At 29.6% G+C, this 12804-nt stretch overlaps 1 protein-coding gene across 1 annotated transcript in view; it reads right to left on the bottom strand.

The window, feature by feature from the left end:
• LOC100208908 (2-aminoethanethiol dioxygenase) overlaps nucleotides 1–12804 on the bottom strand; it is a 48877-nt gene that overhangs the window by 35690 nt on the left and 383 nt on the right. Inside the window, exon 2 of the mRNA XM_065807467.1 lies at nucleotides 5132–5319. Coding sequence (XP_065663539.1) covers nucleotides 5132–5319 — 188 coding nt within the window. The remainder of the gene's footprint in view (nucleotides 1–5131; nucleotides 5320–12804) is intronic.

Genomic DNA, 12804 nt, shown 5'->3' with positions numbered 1-12804 from the left:
AAAAGCAAATATTTCAATACTAGCATTAATAAAATAAAAAACCACCGATACCTAGGTAACTAAAAAATCTGGTTTGATTTGAAAGGTTTGATTGAAATGAGCTACAGGTTGGATCACCCTTATAAAACATTGCAAGGCACTGGAGTTGGCACTGGCAAGACACTAGCAAGAGGGCATAGTTACAGAGACATTTAACAGGGGGGACTATAAAAAGTCCTGCCATGATAAAGTCATGAGTCTGCCATGATGAAGACAGATACAGTTAAAGTATATCATCAATAATTTTTGAAAAAGGAAAAAATCCATGTGTAAGTATTTATATACAGTATTGGACAAAACATTTGCAACCAACATCGAGCAATGCTAAAAAGTGTTCCTAATTTTATATGTCTTAAAAACGAAACGAACTATACTACCACAGCAAACAGCTCAGGAGTCTGGAGTCATAGCATGCCATGACATGAGCAATCAGCTGACAGGTGACAGTACACAGGCGGAATTTCATTGACAAGTGCCATTTTGCAGCGGACAAAACAAGTGCAACTTTTTTGGTTTGTTTCATTTTCTTAAGTCTGGTCCGTGTCAACGTCACGGAAGTTTTTTAATAATTAAAGGAAGTATCCAGAAGTTTCCAAAAGTTTCCAGAAGCATGCAGAAGCTTCCAGAAGTTTCCAGAAGAAGCATCTGGAAGCATCCAGTAACATCCAGAAGTATCCAGAAACATTTAGAAGCATCCAGAAGCTTCCAGAAGCATCAAAAAGAAGCATCTAAAATCCTCCAGAACAGGTTCACACAGGTTCATTTTACAAGAGACATGTAAATCAACATGTAATTCAGTCAGTATTATCAAGACAGTTTATCAAAGTGAGTTTTATCAAAGTGTTTTATCGAAGAACATCAATACAAGAAGAGAAATACAACAAGTGTTTCATTACATCAATACAGTCCACATCCAACCAAGACGTTGTGTTCCACAGAGCATTATTGTATCATCACAAGGTAAATGTAACACGGTAAGCCTTGAGAAGCGTGGTTATTTATTTTTATGACTTCAAGTGCAAAAATGGCTCCCGACAGTCTTGGATTGGAACTAAGAAAGAAAATTATTGGCGATTACATAAGTGGAATGTCACAAAAAAGTATTGGTGATAAATATCGCGTAAAAAAATGGACCGTATCAAGACTACGTTCCAAATATCGTTCTACGGGGAAGTTGGCAGCAGATAACAAAAGTGGAAGACCGCGTTGCAACACTTCTAGAGAGGATTCTATGATCGTCAGATCTGTCAAGAAGGATCCCTGGATATCATCAGTCGAGATACAAAAGCAATTAGAGCTGTCTGTATCAGACCGAACAATCAGACAACATGCTATTGAAGCCGGATTGTTTTCTCGACGCCCTGCAAAGAAACCGCTGATTTCACTAAAAAACCAGAAGAAAAGACTCCTGTTTGCTACATCTCATATTGACTGGAATGTGCAGAAATGGTGAACTGTCCTGTTCAGTGATGAATCGAAGTTCAACATCATTGGGAGCGATGGCATTTGCCGTGTATGTCGACCGGACAGAAAACGCCTTGATTTGCGTTACTGCCAGAAGACCGTGAAGCATGATGGAGGCAATGTAATGGTCTGGGGGTGTTTTTCTGCTAACGGTCTTGGTCCAATACATCGAAACGATGGAATAATGGACCGTTTCATGTATAAAAATATTCTTAAAGATGTTATGTTACCTCATGCTGAATGGAATATGCCAATAAAATGGGTTTTTCAGCAAGACAACGATCCGAAACACACTGCAAATCCAAAAGGCCTGGGCAGCAATTCCACAAAGTTTCATTGATCACCTGATCGAATCTATGCCTCGAAGATGCAAGGCTGTGATCGACAACAAAGGATTTGCCACGAAATATTGATAGCGAAATACAGCTTGGTCAACATTTTGTCGTGATCACTTGTTTTGTCCGGAAGGAAATCAACTTTTTTTTAATACTTTTGATTAATTTATTAATTTTTGTGTACAAATAATGAACTTTGTGATGAAAAAAACTTGAAGAACTTTGTCTCTAAACAGTTACATAGTTATTTCTCTAAATTAAAAAAATGCAGCACTTTTATATAAAGAAACTAAATTAGCATTATTTGGTTGCACTCGTTTTGTCCGATACTGTATATATTTAAAAATTTATTCTCTAGGTTAATGACAGATGGTCTGTATCTGTTGATAAGATGGTCTGTACCCTGAGAATAACTGAGATGGTAGCCCAAGTAATAAAGAAAAGAAGATGGTAAAGATAGCAGCATTCTTTATTTGAATATGTTATTGAACTTGGTCTTAAAATCTTCTATGGTGGACAAGTCAACTTAAAAGGACTTGGCTGCCTTTATATCATTGTTTAAAATAAGAAAACACTACCCAAAACAAAGACAGGTCCTTCTTGTTATCAGGCAGCACCATGTTTTTTATTTAACAGAACAGTTACTTATGCTGGTCTCATATAAACTACCAGTTATTTGCAGGTCAACAGAGACTTATTAAACTTGTAGATTCCCAGACCTCTGTTTAAGATAGCTGAAAGGTGAAAATACAGATAAAGGGCAGTCAGACATTTGATTTATTTAAAAGTTTATTGAAGCTGATTAAATATGTCAATTTAATTTACTAAGCTGAAAAAAATATCTGACTGATCAAGGACTTTGCTGGAAGCTACAAGTCAGACAACATAAAACAAAACCTCATACTGGTCAACACAAAGAATCTTAAATAGGACTTGAAAAAAAAGCAACACCAAAAAAGTTGAATTTTTTTTCTACTGAAAGTATATATTATAAAAAGAGTTCTCAAAATCCATGATTTTTTTCATTAAAATGCATTTGTTTTAAAAAAAAATAAGTTTTACAGATTGAAGTTTTACACTTTTATATGAATAAAAAACGTTTTATTGGGATTTTCAGTCTATTTTTTAATCAAATATTTTTATCCTATTGTGTTATTGGAATTTTCAGTCTATTTTTTATTTTTATATTTTTATTTTATTTCACTTCCAACAAGGTTTCAAGCAACCACTATTATGTTGAGAATTACTAGAAAATAAAGAATAGAGTTAAAGAGCAAGGAAACAGAAGACTTAAAAAGTTGTTAGTTGTATGAGCCAGAAAAACATGAAGACGGGAAAGGTCAAAAGAGTTAAAGTGCAGAGAAAAAAAACTTGAAAAATAAAAGTTTTTAGAGCATGCAGGGACAGATACAATAAAAAGATGTGACTTTAATGAATGACAAATCAAGTGAGAATGATTTTTGGTTGATGGAACTAGAGATGATAGCTCCTTTAAGCAGCAACCAAGGTAATATATGTGGAAAAGAGAGAGAGATGCAACTTTACGACTTTTCTCTATTGAGAATGGCTCAAGCTTGGCAGCTTTGCCTTTCTCAGTAGAGAAAGTCCAACTAAGTTTACAATGCATTTTGGTTTTGGTAAACAAGATGTTTACAATGCCTAGTCTAAAAGAGAAAGTTAGAAGAAACAACACAAAGATGATAACATTATTCCATACAAAGATGAACAAGAGATTTGTGGAGGTAGAGAATGGAATCAGAAGTAAGATAATGGCAAGCACAATGAAGAGAAGCAGCCTTAGCATTAGCAGATGCTAACTTTGCAATCGATTGTATATAAGGTTTCCATGATAGTTCAGTAGTGAAAAATAATCCTAAAAGTGAAGAAGAGGACTCGGTGAAAGGGTTGCCATTCATCAATAAAGGAATGTTGGCAGTATTGTGATAGTTGTTTGTAGTAAATAACTGAGTTTTGTTAGAGTTAAACTTCACATGCCACTGCAAGCTCCAACCTGTTACAGAAGTGAGATCAAATTCAAGATTGGCTACTTCCATCTAATGCACAATAGAATCTTTCAGTCACAGCAGTTAGCAAATCAGCCGTAGAACAAGAAGATTGAAAACTGTATTGATTATCAAGAGTTAAAAGAAAAGTTCTTGTCAAATTGTTCTGCCTTATCCTTGGGGGAAGTAATAAGATTAGTCCCATTAATGAATGAGAGATGGAATGATAGACTTTACTTTGTTAATGACACTGTTGAAGATTTTCCAAAAGTCTCTATAACCTTACTTTTGAGATAAGATACGAGATTTAGTAAACTGGGAATAATGGAGCTTAGCATCAGCACCTTTTACATTGATTTCTTGCAATAATAAATTATTAACTTCAAGGGAGTTGTTTTTTTGAAAAAGATGAAAAAAATGATTACAATTAAATATAGCATAAGAAGGTGAAAACTATGGAGTAGAATGAGGCTTGACTTGGAACTGATGAGAAGGAATAAAAGACTCCACCTGCCTGGATTCAGGAGGTTAAGTAGGAGGCACACTTATCAACAGAGTGAGAAAAGACATCAACCCAAGGACTATCAGAAAAAAAATCACAAAAAGAATCCCAATCAGCTTTAAGGTAGTAGTAAGTAGTACGATGATAGGGTTCAAAGAAGAAGTATAATATGAAAGATTTATAAAGATCATTACATGGTCAAAACCACCTAAAGGAGAACAAGGAGAAACTGAACACAAGCTAGGGTCTGAGACAAGACACAAATCCTGGAGTAAAGGTAAGTGGTTGGAGGTGTCTGGAAAATAAATCACAAAGTTGACTACTGAGTAAGAGATTAAGAAATAAAAAAAAGTTATGTGTTTTAGTATCAGCAGGGTTAGTAGTGTTAGAGTAAAGTTATTCAGTGTGATTTGAACCTTAGAGAATAGGAGAAACTTGAAAGGTTTTTTTTTTTGTGAATACTTTAGTGTTTATAACAAATATTAATAAAGTTTCTAATTGGTTTGCAATCACACTAACAAATTATTTTTCTACAATGTTGATCATAATGCAAGAGTTTCAAATTTTCTCAATTTTTATTAAATTGTTTAATGAAAAAAAAGCATGTTATAACAAAAAAATGTTCATATACTATTGTGAGCACTCAAAACAAAAAAATAATAATAATTGAAAGTGGGCAGAGCTAAAGTACTTGCTAAAAGATGTATGCTTAGGAAATGTCTAAGAAAAAATTAATGGAACTAATAAACACAAAAAACTCTTTATTAATTAAAAAATTGAAAAATTACCATATCCCATTCATTCCAGGATGATCATGTAGAGGTATGGCCATTCCTGGGTGCAATATAAACACACCCATAGTAAAATTTTTCCCTTCATAAATACTAACGTGTGTAACAGGGGCTTGTGGATATATTGCTAGTGCATCTTTAGCATCTGCTTTCAATCCAAGATCAGTAGCAGTAAGACCTTCTACCTAAAAATCCGAAAAATTAGACAATTGTGAAAAAGCTGGTTAAAATGAATTATGGCATAACCTGTGGACTAAAAAGCAAATTTAATATGGATAGGATAAACAATAAAAAAAAATACAATATGAAGAAACAAATTGCAACTCTTTATGAGTATTGATGAATGTAAGTATGGTATGTATCTATAGGCAGGGGCAGATCTTAAACTTTATTAGTCGATGGATGATTTTTTTAAAGCTCCTCTCTAGTCAATCTGATTTACTTTAGACTTCTATACAGCTTTTAGTTTTTTTAACTGCATATACCAAAAAATTATTACGGTTAGGAGAAGTGGAACATATATAAATCTAGGAGTTGAATTAGGTGCTCACATTTTAGTCAACCACAATTTGAACATCAGTATTTTCCCTGTGCAACACCAATTTTTTTCTAATGCCAACTATTAAATACTAAAATAACTATAAGTGTTGTCTTGACAATTGCTAAAATTTCCTTATATTTTGGAGCAATTGGTGTAAATGTTCTTTACTATCTACAATTTTGATTAATTAAAAAAAAATATAATATTTCAACTAATCATCTTCATATAATTTAGAAAACTTTTCAGATGGTTTGTAACAACTGAAAAATTGTTTTTTTTATCATTAAATATTGGTTAAAAAATGTTAATGATAAAGAGAACAATTGCATCAATCGTCCCAAAGTATAAGAATTTTATGTAAATATAAAAATATTCTTTTAAAGATTTACATTGAATAATTAAAATTATAATAGTGAACTTCACTAAATAATATTGCCACTTTTTTTTTTAAACTTATGCAAAAGTACAACGTAAATATCTAGGCAAAGTTTAAAAAGTTAACTTAAATTTAGTGATACAAAGAGAATGATGCCAGCGCATCAGTCGCAACACCCTGGATTCGCCCCTGTGTATATAAGATATAGAAATAGTGTAAATATTAATAGTGATGCGGGAAGAGTGTAAAGCAATAAAGATTGTTATATATTTTTTTTTAAAGAAAACAATTGTCAAAAAGGTCGTTCTGAAAAAATACCAGAGCAATAATCCCTTATGGACCATCTTTTGTGTACAAAATTAAAGATTTTGCTGAAACTTTTAAATATTGTACACATATGAGAATATGAGATGATACATATCAGTTGTATACATATCAGGTAAATATCTAATAGGTTTATTGAGAAAACACTATAAAAAAAGTGGATTTTAAAATTTTTAAATTTTTTCTTTAAAATTTTTATTAAGGAGCTTGATTTAAAATTGCAAAACAAATAAGATGTTGATCTAACAAATAAGATGTTGATCTAACAAATAAGATGTTGATCTAACAAATAAGATGTTGATCTACTCATGGTGGTTAAACATTGTAGAAAAGTTAATTTGAAAGCTTCATTCGAAAGTTATAAATCATAAAAATTAGCCAGACCAAGATTTATTTTTAGATTGTTATCAGACACAAAACATCTTTACCAAAAATGCCATCATGTTTTTTCTCTTAAATTTTCTTATACACATCAATTGATTAGATTTTAGAAAATCAAAAAAAATAATGAACACTAATTTATAATCTCAAAGATACTTTCAAAAAGTCAGGTAAATTATCAATAAAAACAAATTAAACATCTTTGTTGAATTTCAAAGTATTGATATATTAATCTAAAAAATACTTATATATTAATAAGAATTTTTTTTTATGTTAAAATATATAATTTATTTTTTTAAAGCTAATTAAGGATGAGTAGTATGTCTGAGTTCTACCATTGTTATGTTGTAAAGTGAACAGTGAATTTAGCAAATCTAAAAAATTAAATATGGATGTTCATCTACTTATTCTACAGCTGACTTGCTCTTTCTCTTTTAAACAAGGTCCAAAAACGCATTTTAAATTTAGTTGGACCTATTCTATTTACCAACTTTCCCAACAACATAAGGTTGCATCTCTTTCTATTTTCTACAAATACTACTTTTGTTGCTTCATAAATGAGAAAAAAACATAACAAGGGTAGAACTCAGACATGCTACTCATCCTTAATTAGCTTTAAAAAAATAAATTATATATTTTAATATAAAAAAAATTCTTATTAATATATAAGTATTTTTTAGATTAATATATCAATATTTTGAAAAAACATGATGGCAATTTATGTATAATTATAATACATAACGTAGCATAACTATTATAAACTAATAAATAAAATAAATCTACAATACATAACATAATACATAACATAATACTATTTTGTTTACAATCAGCCTGTAAGATCAATGGTTCAGACAGTGACAGAATGTGTAATTTGAAGGCAGCTTTTCTGCCCAGCTTAAATAAAAACATTTATTCATCCTTTGCACAAGCTAACAACACTTATTGTTTCTTCTTACAAATACTTGTCTTTCGTCAATGCAGAAGATCTTAATTTTGTTTATTCAGAGATGCATATGCTAAAAAAAATTATTTCTTCTTCAACATCTCAGGTGATACACAAGGACACAGGCAGTGCAGATATGGACAGCTTTAGTGAATGCAGTCATTCAGATCAACTGCCTCCTTCAAAAACAGGTAAAGTTGACCCTGAATCATATAATTTGCTGGCAGACTTTAAAATAGCTGCTACTCCATGAACATAAGCTTCTGACAATGGTATTGATTGCTAGAAAATTGTTGGCAATTCTTGCTATGAGAAATGTCAGTGAAAGAGTGTTTTCAGTGATGTGGTGATAGTGATGATTAGTGATTGCAGGCCTGAAACATTAGAAATGCTGATATTTACCAAATATAACATGTAGCCCTGATTACTAGACTAACAGATGGCTACTTAAGCTACCGTTATCTGTGTTCAGAAAGTTACTGCTTTTATGGTTTGTGTACTTTAACTGCAGCATTTTGTTTTTGGAACTTTTGAAGTTGTAGCATATAAAACATTGCAAATAATTTTCAAATAATTTGCAATACTTTAACTGTTTATTATTACTTTAATTGTGTTTTATCATTGTGAATGTAACTATCAAAACCAATAAAAAAAAACAATTGGGTTGATACCCATCCGAACCTAAACTTAGTTATTACAAAACCAAACCAAACCCAAACTGCAAACCAAACCAAACCCAAACATTAGATATAACCTAACCAAACCAGACCTGAATTTGTAAAAAAAGGTTCAATTCCCATCACTAATATATATATATATATATATATATATATATATATATATATATATATATATATATATATATATATATATATATATATATACGTATATATATATATATATATATATATATATATATATATATAATATATATATATATATATATATATATATATATATATATATATATATATATGAAAAGTCAGGTAACTTTAAATTTGATTGTATTTTTATTATTTCCTTTGTATTATATTTTTTATTTTAATTATGTATTATAAATAGTTTTTACTTAACAGCAATTTTTAATGGATTTTTAATTACTTTGTAACCTATAAATTCAAAAATTTTATATTGATCATTTTAAACTGATGATGAACTTTGTAAGTTCGAAACATGTATTTCAAACTAAAAAGTGTTTTTTATTTCACTAAAATATATATATATATGTGCAGAGTTTATACTAACAAAATTTCATGTTATACACTAGGGATATATGTCGCCTGCATTTATGAAACTGACTGGTCTAAGGATATTTAGGAAATATTCTTAGCATATAAAGAGAATCAAAATCTTCATATTAAATTTATTAAAAAGTCAGTTGCATGAAACACAATTGTATAACCATGAAAGATGATCTCTGCTTTTAAAATTCTTTGATGTTGTAACCACTATTTATAAAGATATACCTAAGAATATTTAGTGATATACATTATATATTTATATAAGTTTTTGTCATCACTTTTGATATATAAATTGCAAAATTTTATTTTGTTAACTTTTCTATGGATTCTGGAATTATAATGGGTAAATAGTGTATTGAACATATATTCATTTTTTTTTTTTAATTGCAAATGACATTGTTTATATTGAAAGCATATTTTTGGATTATAAATAAGTGCTCATTAATTTTTTTGGTTTTGGTAAGAAACGAAAAAGAATGCAATATCAGCATTATAGCGTATATAGATAACAAATTGCTCACTAGTTTTGCTTATCTGTATAACATACCGCATTTTCAGAAAGTGAAGAAACTTTCCATAAGTCAGATTGCTTAGCTAAGAATGCTTTATGTGGCATATTTATTTTTGAAAAAATGCTATATGTGGCATATATATATATTCATTCTCCTTTTCATTTAAAATTAGAAAAGTTGCTAAAATCACATCATTGGTTAACAATCAATCAAAGAATAGTTTAAAAAATATCAGTTGTTACATATAAAACTTTAAAAACCAAATCTCCTGCATATCTATTCAAACTTCTAGAAACCCTAATTTTCAAAACAAGGCACAAGATCATCAGATAGTTGTCAACTTACTCGTCACCTATCACAACTTTCAATAGGATCAAATTCATTCTCCATGATTGCACCTTGAATACAGAATATCTATAAACACATGTAACTCATCCACTTTAGAAACATTCAAAAAAAGACTAAAATACAAACTTTTTTTTGACGCTCAAGAACTCATAGTAAACTTTCTCAGTGCTTCTGAATTACTTCATCACTAAATAGTGATGAAGTAATTCAGAATCACAACAATCAAAATATTGTGATTGTTGTATATGATGGCACTTTAATCTCTAATTATTTTCATTAATACTATTATTATATATATTAAGGTGACCATATTTGAAAAATAATAATGTTTAAAATAAATTTGGTATGTATAAATACAAATGGTATTTAAATCAGGCCCGTAGACTGATTTAAATACTATTTCTTTAAAGAGGGAGCAATTTTTTCAAGAGGCACCAAAAATAAAATAAAAATAAAGGCGCCCAAGGACAATTTCTTTTAGTGTCTATATTCACCTATTTTTTGATAAGATTTTGCATAAATTTAATAAAATGATTAATTATATTTTTTACATTTTCAAGACAGTTTTGCCTTGCCCTTTTTTGTGTTGTACTAACAATTTTTGAATATATATTTAATTTTAATTTTTTTAGTGACCAAACAAGATAAAGCGCAGGGGAGCATGAGAGCCCCTCGCTCCCAACCTGCCTACTGGCCTGGTTTAAATGGGTTTTACTAAAAACTTGTTTATTTATTTTAAAATAGCATGTGAAGAAACTAAATTATGGAAAAAATATTAAATATCTGCATTTTTAAATCACATTTCTTCATAACCAAATTTTTTATGAAAATAAATTTTTTCAGCAACATATCATCTTTTTCAATTTTTCTGCAAATTCTGAGCAGCTATATTTTCTTAAATTAAATTCAACGAACAAAATAGCTGTAAATGTTTTTATTGTAAGTTGGGATTTCCTTTCCGTCCAAATATCATTGGCAATCGAAAACAATCACTCTACGGAAGTGTTTGTACCTGGCAAACATAAAGCGGCTTTCACCAATTTTAACAAATTGTTATAAGGAGCACGATTATTTTCGAAATGAGAAAAAATTTCAACCCATCGCTTGTCACAATCAACAGAGTATGAGTTCCAAGAAGAAAATTTTTCCTTTGAGCAATATAAATTAGTTCTCCGAATTTCATTGAACAACTCATTTTCATCGAATGTAATTTCTATTGATTTTTTCAAAAAAGTTATAGTTTCAATAATTTCAATCCATTCAACTTTACAGTTAAGTAAAGACCATTTAAAAACTTCAACCTGAATAAAGTGACATGCCCACTCATCTATATACTCTAGAGAGACACTGTAAAAAATACCTCTTTCAGAAATTGGTTTTTTAAATGATGACTACTTTCTTCAGTAACTTGCAAATGCTGTCTTACCATGAAAGGTAGAAATTTTTCTTCTTTTCTAGATTTTATTTGGTATTTTAAATCCTTTATTACTACGGCAACTTCAACAGCAGAAATATCATCTTTCTTAATTTTTTTTACCGTGTTATAAAAAACATTGGCTTGACTGTGAACAAAAAACAATACTATTTCACCCATTTCGTATTGAAAAAGTCAAATAAAAGACAATTTTCTAAGCTTAAAAAGTATGATATTAGTGGCTAATATAACTTAACCACTTTTTCGATAGCTGGAAGTAAGGCCAACCAATAAACTTTTGAGAATCCTAGCAATTTTTTATATTCCACACAGACCTCATTGCAGAGACTTTCTGAACAAGAAACTCAAAAAGTAAAATGGTAAAAAAATAAATTTGAGGAACAATTACCTCCACATCAATAGATAAACAACCAGATGCATTGTTTATTGCATTTGATAAAATATGAGCGTTGCAACTGTATCAATTATTTCACGGTTTAGCTAAGTGATTAACTTTTTATGAATATTGTTACTACCGCTTCATTTTAAACCTCCGAAATTGGTATTGGTGTTCTCTGCAGAAATAGCCAAAACTTTTGAACAAATATTGTTAGCACTAAACATTTAAAGATAAATTCTGTTAAAATATCTGATGTTTTTCCATTTACATAATCCATGTTAATTAGCTGAATTTGCACTCCCTCTTTAACATCAAAATAACGAGCTAAAATTGGATACATTTTAATGTTCTTGTGGTTAGATGCATCAGAAAGAATTGACACATGATGCTTTTAATAAAGCATTTTTTGAGTTAGTTTCACAATACTTCTTGAACACATTTACAATTATTGCTTCACATTTTGTACACGCACAAGCAAATCTTAGATTAAAAAATTTCTTAATTAGCCTTGATGTACAATCAGCACTTCTAAAGCTATGGTTGTGTTTGATTGTGTGGAATGCAATTTCATTTTGACCAAAGCTCTGACTCTTCATCAACTTTGTGATTTTATTTGACGATATAGAAGCACCCAATGCATTTTGTGTTTGATAGATTTGCAATGATCTTGAATTGCAGACCGTCCACGACTACTAATGTCAAATAGGCTTTGACAAATAGTACATTTGAGGAGCTCATCTTTGATCTGCGTTAAGGAAGCATTTTCTTCAAATTATCATTAAATGTGTTTAAACTTTTCTTCTTACAATTCATTTTTTGAATTTGATATATAAATAGTTATAAAAACTTAAATTACTTTTTTATGAACACTTATTTTTATGAACTTCTTATTAAAATAAATCGCAAAGCGTTATTTACAATATTTAGGGAAAAAAGACATTACATTAAATTTAAAGCCATTTTATATAAAGACTTTTTAAATTTTTGTAAAACAAGCGCACATTCTTTGTTGTAGTTGTACAAACCCCAAATGCGCAAAACCATCTTTATATATATATATATATATATATATATATATATATATATATATATATATATATATATATATATATATATATATTTAAATATATAATGGATATTTTCAAAAAATGTTGGAGGCAAAACAGACTATGCCACAATTTTAATACACT

The sequence above is a fragment of the Hydra vulgaris genome, chromosome 10, assembly GCF_038396675.1.
Source record: "Hydra vulgaris chromosome 10, alternate assembly HydraT2T_AEP".
NCBI lineage: Eukaryota > Metazoa > Cnidaria > Hydrozoa > Anthoathecata > Hydridae > Hydra > Hydra vulgaris.
The sequence above is the reverse complement of the archived record's forward strand: the minus strand, read 5'-3'. Positions and strand labels throughout refer to the sequence as shown.